Source organism: Hypanus sabinus, chromosome 2 (assembly GCF_030144855.1).
Source record: "Hypanus sabinus isolate sHypSab1 chromosome 2, sHypSab1.hap1, whole genome shotgun sequence".
Classification (NCBI taxonomy): Eukaryota; Metazoa; Chordata; class Chondrichthyes; order Myliobatiformes; family Dasyatidae; genus Hypanus; species Hypanus sabinus.
Window position 1 is genome coordinate 879043 of NC_082707.1, and position 26026 is coordinate 905068.

Below are 26026 nucleotides of genomic sequence, written 5' to 3' on the forward strand. Positions count from 1 at the left end.
CTATCAAAGTGTATGCATTTTCCAACATTGTATTTCTCTTGCCAACTAAAAGCAGAAGGCTTAAAGACAAAGTGTAGATAAAGATCAACCAATGAGCTAGCTCTTTTACAAATAATGCAGTACCAAGAGAAGCTTCCAGAATTATATAAATATCAGTAGAGAACACAGTAAGCAGTTACTTGTATATAAATAATTATATATAATACAAGCATGATTAATTGTTAAACTACAAGGAAATAACAAACTGTCAGATCGAAGTATTCGACAGCCAGATCCAACACCAGTTCGACCCATTTGCCAGCATCTTAACTGTGTGAATACTGTTAGAAAGAGAAGTCACAGAGATATAGGGCATGAGCCCCTTTGACACAACACTGCCATGCCAGCCATCAGGTATCGATATTTACTAAATCCATTTTCAGCATACACCCCATGGCTTTCTCTGACATAGCATCTTATGTGCCTTGCTGGTGTAGTTAAATGCTGTGGGAGTTAAATTGTGCCATCCAGATTTCAAACACTCTGGATGAAAACTTACTTCCTTCTAATTTAATATAATCTGATTTAATTTAATCTTTTAAAAATATATTTCTTCTTGTAATTAATAGTTTTTAAAACTATTATTATTATGTATTGCACTGTAGTGGTAGTGTGGTCACTCGTGTTGAGTATGATATCCTCCAAAGGGATTGTTGAGTTGTGGGTCCTCAAGTGCTTGTAGTGGCTGATCTGGGGTCCACATATTCTGGTGCACTGTGGGCATGTGTAAGTGTCCTATGGAAATAGACCCCAAGATCCCTGTGATCCTCCAGTCTGCCAAGAGTCTTACCATTAATACAATATTCTGCCATCGTATTTGACCTACCAAAATGAACCACTTCACACTTATCTGGGTTGACCTCCATCTGCCACTTCTCAGCCCAGTTTTGCATGCTATCACTGTCCTGCTATAACCTCTGACACCCCTCCACACTATCCACAACACCTCCAACCTTTGTGTCATCAGCAAACTTACTAACCTATCCTTCCACTTCCTCATCCAGGCCATTCATAAAAATCATGAAGAGTAAGGGTCCCAGAACAGATCCCTGAGGCACACCACTGGTAACCAACCTCCATGCAGAATATGACCCATCTACAGCCACTCTTTGCATTTTATGGGCAAGCCAGTTCTGGATCCACAAAGCAATGTCCCCTTGTATCCCATGCCTCCTTACTTTCTCAATAAGTCTTGCATGGGGTACTTTATCAAATTCCTTGCTGAGATCCACATAAGTTACATCTACTGCTGTACCTTCATCAATGTGTTTAGTGACATCCTCAAAAAAATTTTATCAGGCTCATATAGCCTTTGACAAAGCTATGCTGACTATTCCTAATCATATTATGCCTCTCCAAATGTTCATAAATCCTGCTTCTCAGGATCTTCTCCATCAACTTACCAACCACTGAAACACAGAAACATAGAAAACCTACAGCACAATACAGGCCCTTCAGCCCACAAAGTTTTGCTGAACATATCCCTACCTTAGAAATTACTAGGGTTACCTATAGTCCTTTATTTTTCTAAGCTCCATGTACCTATCCAAAAGTCTCTTAAAAGTGCAGCCCATTCCACGCACTCACCACTCTCTGCATAAAAAACTTAACCCTGACATCTCCTCTGTACCTACTCCCCAGCACCTTAAACCTGTGTTCTCTTGTGGCATCCATTTCAGCCCTGGGAAAAAGTCTCTGACTATCCACACGATCAATGCCTCTCATCATCTTATACACCTCTATCAAGTCATCTCTCATCCCCCTTTGTTCCAAGGAGAAAAGGCTGAGTTCACTCAAGCTATTCTCATAAAGCATGCTCCCCAATCAAGGCAACGTCCTTGTAAATCTCCTTTGCACCCTTTCTATGGCTTCCACATTCTTCCTGTAGTGAGGCGACCAGAACTGAGCACAGTATTCCAAGTGGGGTCTGACCAGGGTCCTACATAGCTGCAACATTACCTCTCGACTCCTAAATTCAATTCCATGATTGATGAAAGCCAATACACCATATGCCTTCTTAACCACAGAGTTAACCTGCGCATCTGCTTTGAATGTCCAATGGACTCAGACCCCAAGATCCCTCTCATCCTCCACACTGCCAAGGGTCTTACCATTAAGACTATATTCTGCTATCATATTTGACCTACCAAAATGAACCACTTCGCACTTATCTGGGTTGAACTCCATCTGCCGCTTCTCAGCACAGTTTTGCATCCTATCAGTGTCCCACTGTAATCTCTGACTGCCCTCCACACTATCCACAACACCTCCAACCTTTGTGTCATCAGCAAACTTACCAACCCATCACTGCACTTCCTCATCCAGGACATTTATAAAAATCACGAAGAGTAAGGGTCCCAGTACAGATCCCTGAGGCACACCACTGGTGACTGACCTCCATGCAGAATTAAAAAAGAAAATTAAAGAAGTTGTACAAAAAGAGAGGAGAAAAATGCTGTGGCTGTGTTCATGATTTCATTGTCCATTCTTAAATCTGATGGTGGAGGTGAAGAAGCTATTCCTGAAATGTTGAATGTATGTCTTCAGGCTCCTGTACCTTCTCTTTGACAGTGGCAATGAGAAGAGGGCATTTACTGGATGATGGGGGTCATTAATGATGGATCCCACTTTTCTGAGGCATCACCTTTGAAAGTGTCCTGAAAGCTGGGGATCTAGTGACCATAGTGGAAATTGTGTGACCATGAATGAGACTGCAGGATGGAATGTTGTCTCCCAGGGGCCAGTATGTTTCCAGCTGGTAGTAGAAAATTTTCAAGAGGGAAGCTATGATGAAGCTGGTTGAGTTTACAACTTTCTGCCGCACGTTCTGATCCTGTGCTAGGGCCTCTCCATACCAGATGGTGATGCCAGTTAGAATTCTTTCCACGGTTCATCTGTAAAAATTTGCAAGAGTCAATGCTGACATAACAAGTCTCCTCAAACTGTTAATGAAATATAACCATCGTCATACCATCTTTGTAATTTCAAGCTACTCACCATTTCCACTGCTGATATCTCAGTGAGGACTGGTGTGTGTTGCTTTGATGTACCCTTCTTGAAATCCACATCAGTATTTTGACACGCAGGACTGTGAAATAGCTTACCCTTTCTACTGCTGTGATCTCTGTAGATGTTGCCAATGTGCTTCCTGTGATCTTTATGAAGTTATTTTCTGGTTATTGTTGAATCTACTTATAGCGGTGTTTCGACAGAACATCCCAGATCAGGACGCATGTCAGGTTTTCTCTGCCTCTCCAGCCACTGTGTCCCATGCCTCTGTTTTCAGTTTTTTTCTCTATGTCTTGTTTCTCTTAGGAAGCACAGTGGGGAGAAGCCATATATCTGTGACTGGTGTGGACAGCGGTTTGCTCAGGCCAGTACACTCACATACCATGTCCGCCGGCACACAGGAGAGAAACCCTACGTCTGTGATACATGTGGGAAGGCGTTTGCTGTCTCCAGTTCCCTCATTACACATGCACGTAAACACACAGGTAAGGCAAATTCGCTACAGGCTTCCTTATCAACACCAGATACAGAAGCAAACATTTATGAAGTTAGATTCTGTTTTAATTTAAGTCGACTTACTTGCTGTTCACTTTCACCAGAAAAACACACATTTTACTAAACGTATGGGTTCCCTGACTCCCAGGCAGTAAATATTTCTTGCCCATTTATTGCCTAGTGTTAATAAGCAGAGGGATCTTGGGGTTCAAGTTCATCGCTCTCTGAAAATAGCTGCACAGGTTTTTAGGGTGGTTAAGAGGGCATACGGTATTTTTATGCTGATTAGTTGAGGCATTGAATTGCAGTTCTCCTACACTCCAGCCCTCTCTGTGCTACCATACGCTGTTAGAACAAACAGCAGTATAGCACAGTACAGTCCCACAATGTTGCGCTAATGTTTCAACCTACTCTAAGGTCAATCTAACCCTTATTTCCTGCACAGCTCTTCATTTTCCTATCATCCATGTGCTTATTTATATCCCCTTATGTATTTGCCTCTATCGCCACCCCGGAAAGATGATCCATGTGCTCACCACTCTGTGTAAAAAGAACTTACCTTTGACAGTCTCTCTATACTTTGCTCCAATTACTTTAAAATTATTTCCCCAATCATTTCTATCCTGAGAAAAACTCTCTGTTTATCCACTTGAGAGTGAGGTACAGGCTCCCAGTGCCCTCTGTATGTGAGAGTGAGGTATAGGCCCCCAGTGCCCTTTGTATGAGACAATGAAGTGCAGGCTCCTCGTGCCTTCTATATGAGACAGAGAGGTACAAGCTTCTAGTGCCCTTTGCATGTGAGAGTGAAGTACAAGCTCCCAATGCCCTCTGTATGAGATAATGAGGTGCAGGCTCCCAGTGCCCTCTGTATGAGATAATGAGGTGCAGGCTCCCAGTGCCCTCTGTATGAGATAATGAGGTGCAGGCTCCCAGTGCCTTCTGTATGAGATAATGAGGTGCAGGCTGCCAGTGCCCTCTGTGTGAGACGGTGAGATATAGGCCCCCAGTGCCCTCTGTATGATACAATGAGGTGCAGACTCCCAGTGTCCTCTGTATGAGATAATGAGGTGCAGACTCCCAGTGCCCTCTGTATGAGATAATGAGTTGCAGGCTCCCAGTGCCCTCTGTATGAGAGATAATGAGGTGCAGGCTCCCAGTGCCCTCTGTATGAAATAATGAGGTGCAGGCTGCCAGTGCCCTCTGTATGGGAGATAATGAGGTGCAGGCTCCCAGTGCCCTCTGTATGAGATAATGAGGTGCAGGCTCACAGTGCCCTCTGTATGAGAGATAATGAGGTGCAGGCTCCCAGTGCCCTCTGTGTGAGACGGTGAGATACAGGCCCCCAGTGCCCTCTGTATGATACAATGAGGTGCAGGCTCCCAGTGCCCTCTGTGTGAGACGGTGAGATACAGGCCCCCAGTGCCCTCTGTATGATACAATGAGGTGCAGACTCCCAGTGTCCTCTGTATGAGATAATGAGGTGCAGACTCCCAGTGTATGAGATAATGAGTTGCAGGCTCCCAGTGCCCTCTGTATGAGAGATAATGAGGTGCAGGCTCCCAGTGCCTTCTGTATGAAATAATGAGGTGCAGGCTGCCAGTGCCCTCTGTATGGGAGATAATGAGGTGCAGGCTCCCAGTGCCCTCTGTATGAGATAATGAGGTGCCCTCTGTATGAGAGATAATGAGGTGCAGGCTCCCAGTGCCCTCTGTGTGAGACGGTGAGATACAGGCCCCCAGTGCCCTCTGTATGATACAATGAGGTGCAGGCTCCCAGTGCCCTCTGTGTGAGACGGTGAGATACAGGCCCCCAGTGCCCTCTGTATGAGACGGTGAGATACAGGCCCCCAGTGCCCTCTGTGTGAGACGGTGAGATACAGGCCCCCAGTGCCCTCTGTATGATACAATGAGGTGCAGGCCCCCAGTGCCCTCTGTGTGAGACGGTGAGATACAGGCCCCCATTGCCCTCTGTATGAGACGGTGAGATACAGGCCCCCAGTGCCCTCTGTGTGAGACGGTGAGATACAGGCCCCCAGTGCCCTCTGTATGAGACGGTGAGATACAGGCCCCCAGTGCCCTCTGTGTGAGACGGTGAGATACAGGCCCCGAGTGCCCTCTGTATGATACAATGAGGTGCAGGCCCCCAGTGGCCTCTGTATGAGATAATAAGGTGCAGGCTCCCAGAGGTCTCTGTATGATACAATGAGGTGCAGGCCCCCAGAGGCCTCTGTATGAGATAATGAGGTGCAGGCCCCCAGAGGCCTCTGTATGAGATAATGAGGTGCAGGCCCCCAGTGCCCTCTGTGTGAGACGGTGAGATACAGGCCCCCAGTGCCCTCTGTGTGAGACGGTGAGATACAGGCCCCGAGTGCCCTCTGTATGATACAATGAGGTGCAGGCCCCCAGTGCCCTCTGTATGAGATAATGAGGTGCAGGCCCCCAGAGGCCTCTGTATGAGATAATGAGGTGCAGGCCCCCAGAGGTCTCTGTATGATACAATGAGGTGCAGGCCCCCAGAGGCCTCTGTGTGTGAGAGTGAGAGTCAGGCTCCCAGTACCCTCTGTATGAAGTCATCTCTTCAAGTTAGAGAAATCGATGTTCATGCCATCAGGTCGGAGGCTAGGTGTTGCTCCTCCAACCTGAGTGTGGTCTCATTGCGACAGTAGGTAACCTCCAACCTGATGGCATGAACATTAACTTATTGAACTTCCACTAATGGACCCTATCTTCATTGTTCCCCATTGCCATTTCTCTTTCTTACCTTATCTCCTTACCTGCCCATCTCCTTCCTCTGTGCTCCTCCCCTTCTGTCCTCTCCTAGTAGACTCCCCCTCTTCCTGTCCTTTTTCTCTTTCACCAATCAACTTAGACTATAAGACATATCTTGTTAAGTAGCCTCATGTGACACTATTGTTGCATGAATGAAATCACCGGAGAGAATTACTGGTAGACACAAAGCAGCTTCTTCGACAAAACAAGGTACAGCAGGCATCTTACGGGGATACTTTCGGTGGAAAGGTCTGCTGGTCCAACGTGGGGCTCGATATTTATTTGCTAAACACAAAGGACAATTCCTTGATTACAAAGTACAGTGTAGACAATGCTTTCTTTTTCAAATACATACAAACTTAACACCCTCCCACATCATGAAGACCCTGGAGAGACTTGTTCTAGAGCAGCTCCAGCCTATGGTTAGGCCACAATTAGACACCCTCCAGTTCACCTACCAGCCCCGATTAGGAGTTGAGGATGCCATCGTCTACCTACTGAACCGTGTCTACGTCCACCTGGACAAGCTGGCGAGCACTGTGAGGGTCATGTTTTTTGACTTCTCCAGTGCGTTCAACACCATCTGCCCTGCTCTGCTGGGTGAGAAGCTGACAGTGATGCAGGTGGATGCTTCCCTAGTGTCATGGATTATTGATTACCTGACTGGCAGACCAAGTACGTGCGCTTGCAACACTGTGTGTCAGACAGAGTGGTCAGCAGCACTGGGGCTCCACAGGGGACTGTCCTGTCTCCCTTTTCCTTCACCATCTACACCTCAGACTTCAACTATTGCAGAGTCTTGCCATCTTCAGAAGTTTTCTGATGACTCTGCCATAGTTGGATGCATCAGCAAGGCAGATGAGGCTGAGTACAGGGCTACGGTGGGAAACTTTGTCACATGGTGTGTGCAGAATCATCTGCAACTTAATGTGAAAAAGACTAAGGAGCTGGTGGTGGACCTGAGGAGGGCTAAGGCACTGGTGACCCCTGTTTCCATCCAAGGGGTCAGTGTGGACATGGTGGAGGATTACAGATACCTGGGGATACGAATTGACAATAAACTGGACTGGTCAAAGAATACTGAGGCTGTCTACAAGAAAGGTCAGAGCCATCTCTATTTCCTGAGGTCCTTTAACATCTGCCAGACGATGCTGAGGATGTTCTACGAGTTTGTGGTGGCCAGTGCTATCATGTTTGCTGTTGTGTGCTGGGGCAGCAGGCTGAGGGTAGCAGACACCAACAGAATCATCAAATTCATTCGTAAGGCCAGTGATGTTGTGGGGGTGGAACTGGACTCTCTGACGGTGGTGTCTGAAAAGAGGATTCTGTCCAAGTTGCATGCCATCTTGGACAATGACTCTCATCCACTCCGTAATGTACTGGTTAGGCACAGGAGTACATTCAGCCAGAGACTCATTCCACCGAGATGCAACACTGAGCGTCATAGGAAGTCATTCCTGCCTGTGGCCATCAAACTTTACAATTCCTCCCTCAGAGTGTCAGACACCCTGAGCCAATAGGCTGGTCCTGGACTTACTTCCACTTGGAATAATTTACTTATTATTATTATTTAATTATTTATGGTTTTATATTGCTATATTTCTACACTGTTCTTGGTTGGTGCGACTGTAACGAAACCCAGTTTCCCTTGGGATCAATAAAGTATGTCTGTCTGTCTGTCTTCTGATTTGCATCCATCCTTCAGATGCCAATAGCGTCTGGACTGGGATCCACAGCTTTCAGGAATGCATTGTCCACAATACAATATCAAGGAACAGAAGACTGGTAGCCAAAGCCATTTGCTATATGTCCTAAACCCAAAAATCACCCTTAACAGACCTTCCTCTTGGACCTCCTGGACAAAAATATATTTGTACTAGGAAAGGCCAACTGAGGAGGATCTACTCAAGTAGGGCAGCAAAAACGCCCTCCCTCGAAAATCACCCTCCCCCCACAATTTTGTGTGCTGATATCTACCCTAGCATTCCTTAATCGCTACCTACCAAATGTTAAGCAGAGAGGTTGTTCTAGAAATTTGAACAAGACTTTAGAAATGTGGCTTCTTTGGTGTGCCTGTTGGCTCTTTCCCTGCAGGCCAATTGCAGCTTAATCACATTCCTTGTCTTCACCCCTTCATTCTCTGGTTGGAGAAATACTTTCTGTCCAGGTGCACCCACAAGCCCTCTCAGCAATGTACAGGAGGGGGTTGGGGTGGTCTCTATGCCAAATGTCTGCAAGGACTTCTCCCCGGTGGCACCCCCTTCTGAACTGTCCACTGGCCCGACTGCTGAAAGGGCCCAGTGACTCACTCAGATTGTGGATGACTGCCTTCAGATACCAGGTGCAGCTTGAAATGCCATCGGAATTGTGGAACTTGTTGTCTCTGCTTTAACTTAAAAATCCCTCCCCATCTATTTTCCAATATCTTTCTATTCTATGCTATTAAACTAATCATCTACCTTCAGCAACCAGCCTTCATTACAGAGTACCATCGCCATCACACTTCAGCAGGCTATTCATGGCTTTGCGTCACGCTCTCTGTTTCCTCTACCACGCTCTCGGGGTCTTCTGCCTTTGCGTTTCCTCTGAGTATGTTTTCATCAGCTGTGGTCAGGTCTGGTATGGCTGGCTGGTTCTCTCTTAGGTTCTCTGTAATTACATGATTACTGGGTACACTTGATCCCCCACTCTGTCTGTGGGAGCAACAAGAGAGTGAATCGTATGCTGTAACCTGAGTCCGAGTCTGCACGTAGACACAAGTATCATTGGTTAAGAGTACCATCTGTGGTCCTATCCACCTGGGGGCAAACCCTGGCCTTTCTGGTAGCACCTTCACCATGACTTGGTCACCAGGCTGTTGAAAGACTATCTCCTCTGGCTCTCTCTGATCAGCAATTCACTGATGTTGTTTTGCTCAGACATTCAACATTTCAAGTTGGTTACAAAAGTCTTTCACATACTGTGTCATTCTATCCCTGTAAGCCCCGGGCTCACCTCAACCCGTACACTGGAAACTGCACTCCCCCAGTTTCGAGTATTTGCGACTCGCTTCTTTCTGTCTTTTATATTTTGCATAGTGTGGGAATTAATGTGGAGATATTTCAGAGAGAAATTTTACCCAGATATATCTGTTGGGATGGCATCTATTGAGATCAAGCAACATCAGGTTAAAAGAACCCTGATGATCAGAGCCAGCCTTGACTACGACCATTCATAAGCCCTTCAGCTCCGGGGAGAAACAGAGCATTTTGTCTGTTCTTTTTCTTTTCACAATATTTATATTTTTATTTAGAAGAAAAAGAACAAGATTCACAGAGTGCAACACGTAGATACATCTCAACATAACTTGTGTACATTCATATATTGTAATAAAATTGATCAAAATGTTATAGCACAACACATAAAGGTATACCACTCTGTACTCAAAAATTTAAAGAGAAGTCATACATCATAAAAGAAATTTTTTATATTAAAAAAAAGTCAACTCCCTACCAACTAAAAAGAAAAAAGCTGATGGATGACAATGGATTATTAGAAAAAAAAGACATATTCACTTAAGAAGAGAAGATAAAAATATACATAAAAGTCTGTGCATTGTTAAACTTTATAAATTGGAAAAGTAATTTAGGAAAGGTCCCCAGATATCATAAAAAGATTGTTTCGAATTTAAGACTGAGCAGCGGATCTTTTCTAAACTTAAATAAGACATACCGTAAATTCCAGACTATAAGCCGCTACTTTTTTCCCACACTTTGAACACTGCGGCCTATACTACGGTGCGGTTAATGCATGTTTTTTTTTCATGCCGCCAAAAACATTTTGCCTCGTAACAGTAGACCAATAAAATTGATGAGTAGTTCACAGAGGTCCAATGAATTTGTACGATAAATCAAGCGCACTTTCACAATTAAATCATTGTAAATCAGTCATTTGTACTCACCCTCATCAACATGGAAAACACTCAAAGAAAAGCATATGATGCAGCTTTTAAGTTAAAGGCGATCAATCTGGCGGTTGAAGAAGGAAATCGAGCTGCTGCACATAATCTTGGCATAAGTGAATTGATGTTGAGACGGTGGAGACGCCAGCGTGAAGAACTGAGTCAATGCAAAAAGACGACAAAAGCTTTCAGAGGTAATCATAGCAGATGGCCCGAACTTGAAAACTTTCTTGAAGACTGGGTTAACACACAGAGAGCAGCCGGCCGCGATGTTTCCACCGTGCAGATCAGACTGAAGGCTAAAGCAATCGCCACCAAAATGAAAATCGATGATTTTAGAGGTGGGCCATCGTGGTGTTTTAGATTTATGAGACGAAAAGGCCTGTCCGTCAGGGTACGCACAACTCTGTGTCAGCAGCTCCCTCCTGACCACGAGGAAAAGCTTGCTAACTTCCGCACATTCACTCAAACAAAGATAGCGGTGAATTCCATCGGGCCAGATGATATCATAAATATGGATGAAGTACCTTTGACATTTGACCTGCCTCTCACTCGGACTGTTAATAAAAAAGGTGACTCGTCCATCACACTGAAAACAAGTGGCCATGAGAGAACGCATTTTACTTGTGTTCTGAGCTGCACAGCATCCAGACTAAAGCTTCCACCGATGGTGATTTTTTAAGCGGCTGACAATGAAAGTTCAGTGAAAGCTGCCATCAAGAGTACAAACTCAATTCCAGCTGTGATTCCTGGGGGCACCACGAAGTATTTGCAGCCACTGGACATCAGCGTGAACCGGGCATTTAAAGTGGCGCTGCGCGTTGAGTGGGAGGCTTGGATGACGAGCGGCGAGAAATCCTTTACCAAAACAGGACGTATGCGAAGAGCATCTTTAACTCAAGTCTGCCAGTGGATCCTAAATGCGTGGAGCCGTGTCACAACATCCACCATCACCAGCGGGTTTCGAAAGGCTGGACTGCTGCATGATGAAGAGGACCGCGTGCGCTCAAGTGAGAGCGACAACGAAGAGACTGAAGTGAGTGACGAAATCCTAGGTTGTTCAATTCGGACACTGAAGGACTTTGATGGTTTTAGTGCGCAGGAGGAAGATGAAGAAGGCGATCAATAACTTTTCCTGGTAGGCTGCAGTATATATATTTTTTTACCAGTCGTTAGGAGATATTGGAATGTTGTTCGTGCACTGTTCAGTAAAAAAGTATACGCAACGTAATTTGTGTGTTACCGATACGTATGTATATTTAAAAGTAGCTGTGTTACAGGCACTGTTTGAAAAAAAGCATTTGCAATATATATTTGTTTATGTTACCATACGGATTTAATTAAAAGTTAAAAAATCCTTACGTGTAATATCTTTCTGTGTAAATATCTCATATTTCAACGTGGGACACCTGCGGCTTAAAATCCGGTGCGGCTTGTACAAGTACAAAATTAATTTTCTTTCTAAAATTAGAGCGTGCGGCTTTTAATCAGGTGCGCTCTGTAGTCCGGAATCTACGGTAATATCACGTAGCCATTGAAGATGTGTAGGAGGGGTAGACTCCTTCCATTTAAGCAAGATTGCTCTTCTTGCTATAAGAGAGGTAAAAACTAAAACCTGTAGGTTAGGAGTATTTAAAGTTATATCTTCATTTGTAATAATACCAAACAAGGCAGTAAGGGGATTTGGGTCAAAATGGACCCTAAAAAGTTGTGAGAGGGTATGAAATACTTCCTGCCAAAACTTTTCAATTTTAGGGCAAAACCAAAACATATGAATTAAAGAGGCATCAGCAGAGTTGCATTTATTACAAAGTGGAGAAACATTCGGGTAAAAACTGGACAGCTTCTGTTTAGAAATGTAAGCTCTATGAACCACTTTAAATTGTAGAAGAGAATGACGAGCACAGAAAGATGATTTATTAACCCGTTTAAGAATTTTATTCCATCTATCATCAGAAATCTGACAATCTGTCATCCTCCTAAGCTTTTTTTATTTTATCTAAAAAATCTTGTCTAGAATCAATCATCAAGTTATCGTTGCCAGTAATAGAACCATTAACAAAAGGTTTTAAATTTAAAAGATCGTCTAGTAAATTTTTATCAGGACCTATAGGAAAAGTAGTTAATTGGAAACGTAGAAAATCTCTAATTTGAAGGTATTTGTAAAAATGTGTTTTTGGGAGTGCAAATTTATTTGACAATTGGTCAAATGAAGCAAGAGATCCTGAGATAAACAGGTCCCAAAAACACTTAATACCTAGTTCATCCCAATCCTTAAAAACTTTGTCAGTCATGGAAGGGATAAAAAGAAATTAAGGAGAATGGGAGATGATAATGAAAAATTCGCTAAACCAAAAAATTTCCTAAATTGTGCCCAAATCCTTAAAGTTTGCTTAACAATTATGTTACCTGTTATTTTATTTGCTGAAAAAGAAGAGTATGATCAAAGAAGAGAGACAATAGAGGAAACTTTTATAGAATTAACTTCTAAGGAGACCCATGATGGGCAATCTTCACGATAAATGTAATAGGACCAGAAAGTAATATTCCTTATACTGGCAGCCCAATAGTAAAACCTAAAATTGGGTAGGGCTAGTCCACCCATCTCTTTATTTCTTTGAAGGTAAACTTTACTTAATCGAGCTTGTTTATTATTCCAAATATAAGATGTTAAAATTGAATCTAAAGAATCAAAGTACGTCTTAGGAATAAAAATAGGTAAGGACTGAAAAAGATATAAAAATTTAGGAAGAATCTTCATTTTAATCAAATTAATTCAGCCAATTAGGGATAAAGAATGAGGAGACCATTTAAAAAGTGTCTTTTTCACATAATTCAATAAGGGGTTTATGTTTTCTTTAAATAAATTCTTGAAGTTTTTAGTAATTGTTACACCTAGATATGTAAATTGACTTGTAACAAATTGAACGGAAATTTGGCATTTGATGACATTAGGTCATTTAAAGGAAATAGCTCACTTTTATGTAGGTTCAGCTTATATCCTGAAAAAGAACTAAACTGTGAAATTAAAGAAAGAACCAAAGGTAAAGAAGTTTCAGTGTTAGAGATAAAAAGTAAAATATCATCAGCGTATAATGAAATTTTATGAGTCATACCTTCCCTTAGTATACCAGAAATGTCCTTAGATTCTCGAAATGCTATTGCTAAGGGTTCTATAGCTAAAGCAAAAAGTAAAGGATTAAGAGGGCAACCTTGTCTAGTTCCCCGCTGTAATTTAAAGGGCTTAGAAATTTGGGAGTTGTAATAACCTGAGCGGTAGGAGACAAGTAGATTAATTTAACTTAATGAATAAAATTAGGCCCAAAATTAAACTTTTCTAAGGTCTTAAAAAGATAATTCCACTCAATCCTTTCGAAGGCTTTTTCTGCATCTAAGGATAATATACACTCTGATATTTTTTTTGGATGGTGAATATATCACATTCAAAAACCGATGTATATTAAAATGTGAGTAACGATTTTTAATAAATCCTGTCTGGTCATGTGATATAATAGATGGTAAAATATTTTCATGTCTTCGAGCTAAGATTTTGGATAAAATTTTTGCATCAACATTTAGTAAAGAGATCGGTCTGTATGAAGAACATTCAGCTGGATTTTAATTTTTTTTAAGAACAAGAGAAATAAAAGCTTCATAAAAAGATAGAGGGAGTTTACCTGATTTAAAGGACTCTGACGAAACAGAGGATAAATAAGGTGTAAGTAACGTAGTGAAAGTTTTATAAAACTCCCCAGGAAAGCCATCAGGTCCTGGGATCTTGCCAGAATGTAAAGCACTTATAGCTTCAGCTACTTCTTCATTGAAAATAGGCTGATCTAACTGTGTTAGGCTATCAGCAGACAATGTAGGAATGTTGATATACTGAAAAAAGCATTCATATAGGTATCATCTAAAGAAGAGTCAGACTGATATAATTTAAGGTAAAAGTCTTTAAATACGTTGTTAATTTCAGAATGGTCGGATGTCTTAGTTACATTATCTTGAAAAATTTCTGTGATTTGACGATTAACTGTAAAAGATTTTAAGCGATTGGCTAATAAACTACCTGTTCTATCCCCGTGAGTGTAAAATTGAGTTTTATTTCTCAACAGCTGTCGTTCAATTGGGTAAGTCAGCAGAAGATTATACTTGGATTGGATTTCAATCCGCTTATTATATATACATGGATCTGGAGATAGGGCATACTTTCGATCAAGATCTTTAAATATCGCTGCTAGGTCAGACCTTTCTTTGTCACCTTTTTTCTTTATATAGGTAGAGTAAGAGATAATTTCTCCACGAATATATGCTTTAAGTGATAAGGAGGACACATGTACAGAGGGATGGTCTGATGGAACATGGAGTTAAATGTGCAGAAAGAATAAGTAAATTTATGAAGGACAACAAAATTCTAGGGGCACATAGCACGATGGGAGTTCGGGGAGCTGGGTTAAGCACAATAGGCAGAGATTCAAACAGAGAGAGGAGAAATGGGCTAAAAATTCTATATCTGAATGCACGAAGTGTCAGAAATAAGGCGGATGAGCTTGAAGCTCAGGTGCAAATGGGTAACTATGATGTTGTTGGGATAACGGAGACATGGCTGCAGGGAGATCAGACCTGGGAAATGAATGTACAAGGGTATATGTGCTATTGTAGGGACAGAAATGTGGGCAGAGGGGGTGGGGTGGCCCTGTTGGTGAGGAATGTGATTCAGTCCTTTGCAAGGGGGGACATAGGATCAGGAGAAGTGGAGTCTGTGTGGATAGAATTGAGGAACAGTAAGGGCAAAAGGACCCTAATGGGTGTTGTCTATAGGCCACCGAACACTAGCATGGATATTGGGTGCAAGTTGAATAGGGAGTTAACATTGGCATGTGGCAAAGGTAATGTTGCAGTGGTTATGGGGGATTTCAACATGCAGGTGAACTGGGAGAATCAGGTTGGTGCTGGACCCCAGGATAGGGAGTTTGTAGAGTGCCTAAGGGATGCATTCTTGGAACAGCTTGTACGAGAGCCGACCAGGGACAAGGCTATTCTGGATTTAGTGTTATGTAATGAACAGGATTTGATAAGCGATCTTGAAGTAAAGGAGCCATTAGGAGGTTGTGATCATAATATGATAAGTTTTTATCTGCAATTTGAGAAGGATAAGGGCAGCTCGGAGGTGTCAGTGTTGCAGTTGAACAAAGGAGACTATGGGGCCATGAGGGAGGAGCTGGCCAAAGTTAACTGGACGGATATTCTAGCAGAAAAGGCAGTGGAACAGCAATGGCAGGTATTCTTGGGAATAATGCACAAGGTGCAAAATCAGTTCATCCCCCGGAGAAGGAAGGATTCAAAGGGGGGAAAGGGGCCACAGTGGTTGACAAAGGAAGTCAGAGATTGCATAGCATTAAAAAAAAGGAAGTATGACAGAGCTAAGGTGAGTGGGAGGACAGATGATTGGAAAATTTTTAAGGAACAACAGAACTTAACTAAAAAGGCAATACAGGGAGAAAAAATGAGGTACGAACGCAAGCCAGCCAGGAATATAAAGGGGGATAGCAAAAGCTTTTTTAGGTATGTGAAGAGAAAGAAGATAGTTAAGAACAATGTTGGGCCCTTGAAAAATGAATTGGGTGAAATTGTTATGGAAAACATAGAAATGGCAGAAGAATTTAATAAGTACTTTCGATCTGTTTTCACTAAGGAAGACACAAGCAATCTCTCAGATGTATGGATGGGCCAAGGACATAGGGTAACAGAGGAAATGAAACAGATTGACATTAGGAAGGAAACGGTGATGAGAAGACTGATGGGACTGAAGGCTGACAGATCCCCAGGTCCGGATGGTCTGCATCCTAGGGTACTAAAGGAGGTGGCCCTGGAAATTGTGGATGCATTGGTAATCATTTTCCAAAGTTCCTTAGATTCAGGATCAGTTCCTGAGGATTGGAGAATAGCTAATGTTATCCCACTTTTTAAGAAAGGAGGGAGGGAGAAAACAGAGAACTATTGACCTATCAGCCTAACATCAGTAGTGGGGAAGATCCTAGGGTCCATTATTAAAGATGAAATAGTGGCATATCTCGATAGCAGTGATAGGATTGGGCCGAGCCAGCATGGATTTACCAAGGGTAAACCATGATTGACTAATCTATTGGATTTTTTTGAGGATGTAACCAGGAAGCTAGACAAGGGAGATCCAGTGGATGTAGTGTACCTCGATTTTCAGAAGGCATTTGATAAGGTCCCACATAGGAGATTGGTGGATAAAATCAAAGCTCATAGCATTGGGGGGAAGACATTGACATGGATAGAAAACTGTTTGTCAGATAGAAAGCAAAGGGTAGCAGTGAATGGGTGTTTCTCGGAATGGCAGGTGGTGACTAGTGGGGTGCCACAGGGCTCAGTATTGGGACCACAGCTGTTTACGATTTACGTCAATGATTTAGATGAAGGCATTGAGTATAACATCAGCAGTATCTCCTTTAAAATTTTCTTCAAGGGAAAAAGTAATATGGTTTTCCAAAAACTTTAGAAAATTTTTATCAGATACAATGATAAGTTAAACACCAACTTCTGTTTGGTACAGTGTAAACAGGTAGTCTTAAAGCCAGAAGCACAGGTGCATGATCAGACAAAGTAATCTCCTTATAATCACAGGATCAAACCAGTGGAAGCTAGTTTCTGTCTATAAAAAAAATAATCAATCCGAGAGAACATATGATGAACCTGAGAGAAATATGAATATTCCTTTTCTTGGGGGTGTAAAAAATGCCACACTTCAAGAATACCACATTGAAATAAAAAAGATTTAAAAAGTAGGACTGATTTATTAGTGACAGGGGTTTTACTTGAAGAGCGGTCTAATATAGGGTCAAGTCAAAAATTATAATCTCCACCCACCACTAAGGAAATCCGATTCAAATCAAGCAGAAAAGAGAAAAGACATTCAAAGAACAAGGAGTCATCTGTATTTGGAGCGTATACATTCACAAATACGATTAGTTTATTCTCAAGACTACCCGAAGCAATAACAAAGTGCCCATTTGTATCAGAAATTACATTATGTTGAATAAAGGATACATTCTGATCTAACAGGATAGAGACGCCTCTCGATCTAGATTTGAGAATGTGAGTGAAAATGTATACCCTTCCATTCTTTGAAAGAATGTGAAATATTATCTTTACGAATATAGGTTTCTTAGAGAAAGATTATATGAGTTTTAAGTTTCCGGATATAAGAGAAAATCTTACTTCGTAAATATATATATATATACACAAAAACAAAATATCAAAGTAAATAAGTTCACTATTTATGAAAAAAAAACCATGGGAAAATATAAGTATTCGTCTCAGTAAAAAAGGAAAGACAGATAAGGAAAATCAAATAAGGAAAATCAATAAGTAAAACAACATATACTCGCGGGTGCAAAAAAAAAAGGAGTAAAGAAACAAATAGATAATTAGAAAGGGAAGTGGTTTAGATAGCTTCCTACATGACTAATTTAAGGCATTCAAGGGAGAGAAAAAAAAATGACAAAATGGCAAAGTAATGAAAAAACCAAAAACCAGCAATAAGAAATATAGAATATTGTATACTATTGAAAAACAGTAAAAGACAGAAAGGTGTATAAATAATCAAAAGATAGGAAAAATCTGAGTGAATTTAAGGTAAAGCAAAACACCCTATAGTTTCATTCCTCAGTACTTTACTACACGTACACCCTACATAATTACTTTCAGTCAAATTACTAAAAATCAACATAACACTGAGAGAATAGAACATATTGTTTAAAAAGAGCTGCGAATAAGTAACATTAGAGGACTCATATAAAGGCGGAAAACAGCAAAAGAGAAAATGGATGCAGTCTGCCTGCATATTTTGCGTAGTTTGAAAGATAACAAGGCGCCAGTTACTTAATCAAACAAATGATTAAGACTTCATAAAACCAAGAAACCCTGTTGTCAACAAAGTGCCAATTACTTGATTGAACACCTGAAATTAAAACATTTAGCATAAAGCAACTCAAGGTTGAATGGAGCATGGAGACTATGTTAAAATTTCTTAGCTTCTTCAGGCTTCGTAAACCAAGAAACCTTATTATCAGAAGTAGTAACCTTGAGTTTACACGGATCTCTGAGAGAAAGGCGACAGCCAAGCTTAAAAAGATCAGACATGACCTCTTTAAAAGCCTGTCTAGCTCTTAGAACTTCCGGTGGATAATCTTGAACGATCCGAAACTGTTGATCACGAAATTGTAATATACGTTTCTTCCTTGATTCACGAAGGATCTGTTCTTTAATCTGATAGTCATAAAAGCGAATGATAATAGAGCGTAGTTTGGCAGGATCCCAATTAGGCGGGGTAACTCGGTGAGTGCGCTCAAATTTTGGTAGTTCCGATATTATATCAGGGAATAAATCTTTCAGCATTTGAGCACAAAAATCAATAGGTTGATTACCCTCCAGTTTTTCAGGAAGCACAAGAATTCTGATATTGCACCTTTGGTTCCTGGTCTCCAAATCTGTAAGTTTCTTCAGTACTGCGTCGTATTTTTTAAGTTGTTCCTTAGAAATTTTCTTGAAACCTTCGATATCCTTCTGCAATACCGGCAGAGTTTCTTCATGTAGCTTAATACAAATTTCATGGTCATTCACAATCTGCTGTATACTTCCAAGTTTCCGTTTAAGCATTTTCAGTTCAGATTTAACCAGGTTGAAGGAATTCTGTAACAAGTCAAACTTGGATTCCAAGTCATCCAGTTTATCCAATTTTTGGAGTTTCTCTGACATTTGTTGAAACATTTCAGTCAAAGTCTCTAAAGTAGTCTCTTTTTCTGAGCGTTTTCTACTCATAGTGCTCTCACCGAGATAGGTTTAAACAGCAAAGTAAACGAATAATTTCAGAGCACGTAGCTACTGCAAACTACTCCATTACAGCCACCGGAAGTCCTCTCAGCATTTTGTCTGTTGATCTGACTCAAAGTCGCATGTGGGAATTCAGAATTCTAGCGTAAGCTTGGGGAAGTGGTTGAAATTCACCAGATGCACCCTAAAGATATCCATGGGTTGGTAAAAGTGAAGTGCCCAAGGAATATGTGGGACTGTATGAGCCAGAGGATGTAGGATGGTACATGGGCAACTACTGGGAGCACCAACAATGAAGAAAGATATCGCTCTTTTAAAGAGAAAGTGAGACAGTGACTCGGAGGAGGCGAGAGTAACTGGGGAGTAATAATAGCAGGGACTCAAAGAGCTGCTGAGACAGCCATGGATTACACAGAATGTAAATATTGAGCATATGAGGAGTATTCCAGGTTGGATAATCCATGGAGGGATGACCAAGTCTTCCTGAAAATGCTGAAGGAAGGCCTGAGCTCAGCCCACCAGGAAGTTTTAGATTTAGGCATAACGGTGGGATCGACCTACTTTGCGATAGTTTCGTGGGCCAGTGACATTCCTCTATCCATGCAGTATCTTTTCTGTAACACCATAGGATTTTATCTAGTGAAGCAGCCTCATGTGTGTCATCTTATCAAGTGCCGTCTAAATATCCCAAGTAAATGACATCCACTGCCCCTCCCCTGCTTATTACTTCCTCGAAGAACTTGGATTTGTCAGGCAAGATTTCCCTTCACAGAAACCATGATAACTTTGATTTATTTTATCATTAGTCTTCAAGTATCCTGATTTCTCATCCTTAATAATAGACTCCAACACTTTACCAGCCACTGAGGTTAGGCAAACAGGCCTATAATTTCTTTTCCCTTTCTATGACATTTGCAATTTTGTAGTCTTTCCAGGATCAAGTGATTCTTGAAAGATCATGACCTATGCACGTGTTATCTCTTAAGCAACCTCTCAGGGCTCTGGAATGTAGTCCATCTGGTCCAGGTGACTTGTCCACCTTAAGACCTTTAAGTTTGTCTAGCACCTTTTCCTTTGTAATAGCAATGGCTCTCTCTCTGCTCCCTGACAGTCATGGACCTCTGGCACACTGCTAGTGTCTTCCATAGTGAAGACAGATGCAAAGTACCCATTCAAGTTCATCTGCCATTTCCCTGTTCCCCTACCATCACCACTTCCCAGCTCTTCACCTCACCCCCCCACCGCAATTTCACCTATCACCTTCAATTTAGCATTTCTTCCACCCCTTTCCCCACCTTCTTACACAGACTTTTCAGGGTCTCGGCCTAAGATATCTACTGTTTACTCCTTTCCATTGATGCTGCCTGGTCTGCTGAGCTCCTCCAGCATTTTGTGTGTGTGGCTTGGATTTCCAGCATCTCCAGATTTTGTGATTGGATGTAAATATATGTATTTTTCTTGTCTTATCTGCTGGCAGTATCTACAAATGGGACACCATTGTAGCGTAGCAGTTACTGCGACGTTATTAAAGCTCAGGGTGTCAGTTCAGAGTTTAATCCTGGTGTCCTCAGTAATTCCTTATATGACTGTATTGGTTTCCTATGGGTACTCCAGTTTCCTCCCACAGTCCAAAAACATGCTGGTTGTTGGTCAGCATTGTAAATTGACCCATGATCAGGCGAGGGTTAAATCAGTGGGTTGCTGGGCAGTGCAGTTGAAAGAGGTGGAGGGACCCATTCCATGCTATATCTCTCAATCAAATAAAGTAACATCAAACATATTAGACTTTTTGAGGTTGGCTTTCTGACTGAAATCCAACACAGGTTCTGTCTGCTCATCCTGCCTCTCTGTACTGGACTGATTCGACAGCAGAGACGCTAGATCTGTGATTTGGACTGACCTCTGGGTTAGCGAGAGGAGGAACAAGCCAGGATTCTGCTGTTAGCAATCAAACTTTTTCAAACTGATTCAAACTTTTTCCCAATCGTGTTGCTGCACGGAATAGTCTTAAGATCATAAGACATAGGAGCACAATTATGCTATTCCTAATCATATTATGCTTCTGCAATGTTCATAAATCCTGCCTCTCAGAATCTTTTCCATCAACTTACCAACTACTGAAGTAAGACTCACTGGTCTATAATTTCCCGGGCTATTTCTACTCCCTTTCTTGAATAAGGGAATAACATCTGCAACCCTCCAATCCTCCAGAACCTCTCTTGTCCCCATTGATGATGCAAAGATCATTCGAGAGGCTCGGCAATCTCCGCTCTCGTCTCCCACAGTAGCCTGGGGTATATCTCGTCCGGTTCCAGAGATTTATCACTTGATGCTTTCCAAAAGCTCCAGCACATCCTCTTTCTTAATATCTATACATTATGCTTAAGCTTTTCCATCTGCTGTAAGTCGACCCTACAATTGCCAAGATCCTTTTCCGTAGTGAATACTGAAGCAAAGTATTCATTAAGTACCTCTGCTATCTCCTCCAGTTCCATACACACTTTTACACTGTCACACTTGATTGGTCCTATTCTCTGACATCTTATCCTCTTGCTCTTCACATACTTGTAGAATGCCGTGGGGTTTTCCTTAATCCTGTCTGCCAAGGCCTTCGCATGGCCCCTTCTGACTCCCCTAATTTCATTCTTAAGCTCCTTCCTGCTAGCCTTATAATCTTCAAGATTCATATCATTACCTAGTTTTTTAAACCTTTTGTAAGCGTTTCTTCTTGACTAGATTTTCAGCAGCCTTTGTACACCATGGTTCCTGTAACCCTACCATCCTTCCCCTGTCTCATTGGAACATACTTATGGAGAATGCCACGCAAATATCCCCTGAACACTTGCCACATTTCTGCCGTACATTTCCCTCAGAACATCTGTACCCAATTTATGCTTCCAAGTTCCTGCCTGATAGCTTCATAGTTCTCCTTCCTCCAGTTAAACACTTTCCTAACTTGTCTGTTCCTATCCCTCTCCAATGCTGTGGTAAAAGAGATAGAATTGTGATCATTATCTCCAAAATGCTCTCCCACTGAGAGATTTGACACCTGATCAGGTTAATTTCCCAACACCAGATCAAGTACAGCCTCTCCTCTTGTAGGCTTATCTACATATTGTGTCAGGAAACCTTCCTGGACATACCTAACAAAACTGTACCCCATCTAAACTACTGGCTCTAGGGATGTGCCAATCAATATTTGGGAAATTAAAATCTGCCACCACAACAACCTTATTATTACAGCTTTCCAGAATTTTATCTCCCTATATACTCCTCGATGTCCCTGTTACTATTGGGTGGTCTATAAAAAATACCCAATAGAGTTACTGACCTTTTTCTGTTTCTAACTTCCACCCACAGGGACTCAGTAGACAATCCCTCCATGTCTTCCATTTTTTCTGCAGCTGTCACGCTATCTCTGATCAGCAGTGCCACACCCCCAACTCTTTTGACTCCTCCCTGTCCTTTCTGAAATATCTAAAGCCTAGTACTCCAAGGAACCATTCCTGCTGCTAAGCCATCCAAGTCTCTGTAATAGCCACAACATCATAGCTCTAAGTACTGATCCATGCTCTAAGCTGATCCGCTTTGTCCATGATGCTTCTTGCATTAAAATAGACACATTTCAAACCATTGGTCTGAGCATATCCCTTCTCTATAACCTGCCTATCCTCCCTCTCACATTGTCTCCGAGCTCTTCCTATGTGTGAACCAACTGCCCCTTCCTCCATCTCTTCAGTTCGATTCCCACTCCCAGCAATTCCAGTTTAAACTCTCCCCAGTAGCCTCAGGAAACCTCCCTGCCAAAATATTGGTTCCCCTCAGATTCAAGTGCAATCCTTCCTTTTTGTACAGATCACGCCTGCCCCAAAAGAGGACCCAATGATCCAGAAATCTCAATCCCTGCCCCCTGCTCCAAATCCCTCAGCCACGGATTTATCCTCCACCTCACTCTATTCCTCACTGTCGTGTGGCACAGGCAATAATCCCGAGATTACTACCTTTGAGCTCCTGCTTCTCAACTTCCTTCCTAACTCCCTGTAGACTGTTTTCAGGACCTCCTCCCTTTTCCTACATCTAACGTTGGTACTAATATGTACCACAATCTTTGGCTGTTCACCCTCCCACTTCAAGATATCGTGGACATGATTAGAAACATCCCAGACCCTGGCACCTGGGAGGCAAACTACCATCCATGTTTCTTTCCTGCATCCACAGAATGGCCTGTCTGGCCCCCTAACTATAGAGTCAGTCCCCTATCACTACTGCCTTCCTCTTCCTTTCCCTAACCTTCTGAGCCACAGGGCCGGACTCTGCCAGAGCTGCAGCCGCTGTTGCTTCTCCCAGGTAGGCCTTCCCACCCCTCCAATAGTACGCAAACAGGAGTACTTATTGTTAAGGGGGACAACCGCAGGATTACTCTCTGACTCTTGGTCTTTCCTCTCCTGGCTGTTACCTACTTATCTGTTTCCCAAAGCCCCAGTGTGACTACTTGCCTATAGCTCCTGTCTATCACTTCCTCACTTTCCCTGACCAGACGAAGGTCATCGAGCTGTAGCTCGACACACCTGGCGCAGATGTGGCCATCCAGGAGGCTGGGAGTCTCCTAGACTTCCCACATCTGGCACCCAGTACAGAACAGCCTCACAGACATACTTCCTATTTCTATTACTGACAGGTAACTTACCTTGCCTCGACTCGTTATTGATGAAGCCCGAATGAGCCAAAGCCCTACCACCCTGCCGCAGATCACTCCATTGATGACCGCTCTGCTGGGCAGTGTGTCTCTTTTATTCCTGAACCTGCCCTGCTATTCAACTCACGATTGCAGCTCCGGTTATAGCCACTGATAGGCGATGTACAATGGACTAACTCTCAAAGCTCCCTTTTTAAATTACCGTCACCAATCTGCAAGAAATCCCTCTTTTAATTCTACTGATAGGCCATGTACTTCCTCATTTGTTCTTCTCCCCACAGTGTCCATTTCCTGTAACCTTTCCTCACTCACTCTTGGTCCTACAGATTCCATTCTCTACCCTATTTCCACTCCCTCACACTTACTAGCTCCTCCTTTGCCCTTTCTGATATTTTGTCTCTTTTACCTTAGTTTGTCTGTCTTTCTTTCTTAGGTGAAAAGCCATACAGCTGTCACTTGTGTAATAAAAGCTTCATTTCTTCAGGAGAGCTGAGTAAACACACCCGATCACATACAGGTAAGAATCTGGATCCCTGCGATTGCTAGGAGCCAGTTTATGAATCCTCATTCAGCAGAACCGATCAACTTTAGTTGTCTTTGGAATAAGGTACAGACAGTGATTCGGACAAGGTGCTTAATGAGGACCAAATGACCCGAAACATTGACTGTACTCTTTTCCATAGAATCTGCCTGGTCTGCTGGATCCTCTAGCATTTTGTGTGTGTTGCTTGGATCTCCAGCATCTGCAATATTCTTAGTTATCTTGTTGTTTTTCTGTTGGTTTGTTATGATGTGGATTAGCAGCATCAGACGCTCATGCACTGGACTAGGCACAGACATTACATCAGAGTTTCAAAGTTCAGAGTAATTATATTGTCACCAATGAAACACCCTGGTTTCCTCAGCTGCTTAAGTCTAGGGAAGACAATCTCCGGCCCTGCCAAACTTCTGAGATTGAGGCGAGGTCCCACCTCAAACCCCCTATTTGTGTGGATGCTGTGTAATTCACTACCCTGTTACAAATCAGTGCACCAAAATAACAGACGGTAACCTGCATACAATTAGAAGATTTGTCTTTATAATACTTAATTTGATTAAAGGGTCAGTTAATAATTAATTATTTAATTGCTTATGGTTTTATATTGCTATATTTCTACACTATCCTTGGTTGGTGTGACTGTAACAAAACCTAATTTCCTTCGGGATCAATAAAGTATGTCTGTCTGTTTGTCTGTAAAGTAAAGAATAAAGGAAAAGGCCCATTTTAATGAAATAGTCTAATGTGCACAAGTTGGAGCTCAGTTTTCCCAGGCCACCAATCCTCAATCGATCTCACCCTGGGCTTTGTCGAATCACACTCCCACTCCAGGTCAAGTCCTATGACCTCTTCTGTCCAGCATCTTCCCTGTTCATCTCCTCTCGAACCAGAAAAAATGCTAGCCCACCCTTAGTGCCCCTCACCAGAGAAAACTCCCTTCAATTCGACCATCCTAATTGGATGGCATACATTTCTCCTCATCTCTTATCTTAACAATAACCCAAATATAGGCTGAAAACAAGCAGCTCTCACAGAACTGCCAAAATGAAATACAGAATAACACAAAATGAAATACATACTGCATAACAGTAAAGATATGAACCAGGGCATTGCACTCTCCCTCACACCAAAATAGTCATGTTCTCATGACCTTGAAATCATTTGTCACCTCATCTTAAGATCACCGTTTTCAAAGGAATTTTGTGACGTCAGTACCTCCAATCAATTTGTAACAGGTAGTGACTTAGCTCACTAGGGGGATAGCTGTAGCACTGTGTTTCCCCAGTGCTAAATAGGCCAGCCTACCTGGGAGTCCCCTAATTCTTTGAGACCTCTTAACCCATGATGTATTTCTTCAGTTTCAGACACTCCATGGGATACTTCTGGTCTGTATGGCAAGGCCTTCTCTAGTCTTTCACTCGTGCCCTCCTGCAACTCAGATCCCTCTGCTACTTGGCTGAGCTTCACTTCATCCCCTTCACAGTCCAGCTGAAACCCTCCTGATTTCACTTGCCAGTGTAAGAAGGGTTAGGAATCTCTTCCTCACTTAATGGGGAGTTAGCAAAATACAGCATGTACCACACCACCATTTCCTCACCCTCCGAATCCGTGTCCCATTCAGGGGCAGGGCCAGTCTGATCTTTCCTGCTGCTGGTCCTTCAGCCTCTCCACATTGTTGCAGAGTC

General features: G+C 42.4%; 1 protein-coding gene across 4 annotated transcripts in view; it reads left to right on the forward strand.

The window, feature by feature from the left end:
- Positions 1-26026, forward strand: part of mynn (myoneurin) — a 129022-nt gene that overhangs the window by 83236 nt on the left and 19760 nt on the right. For 3 of the 4 annotated variants that reach the window (XM_059991080.1, XM_059991089.1, XM_059991103.1), the window contains 2 exons: positions 3355-3533; positions 24237-24320. In XM_059991080.1, the coding sequence (XP_059847063.1) occupies positions 3355-3533; positions 24237-24320 (263 nt within the window). The remainder of the gene's footprint in view (positions 1-3354; positions 3534-24236; positions 24321-26026) is intronic. The other variant, XM_059991095.1, reaches the window with a different exon arrangement.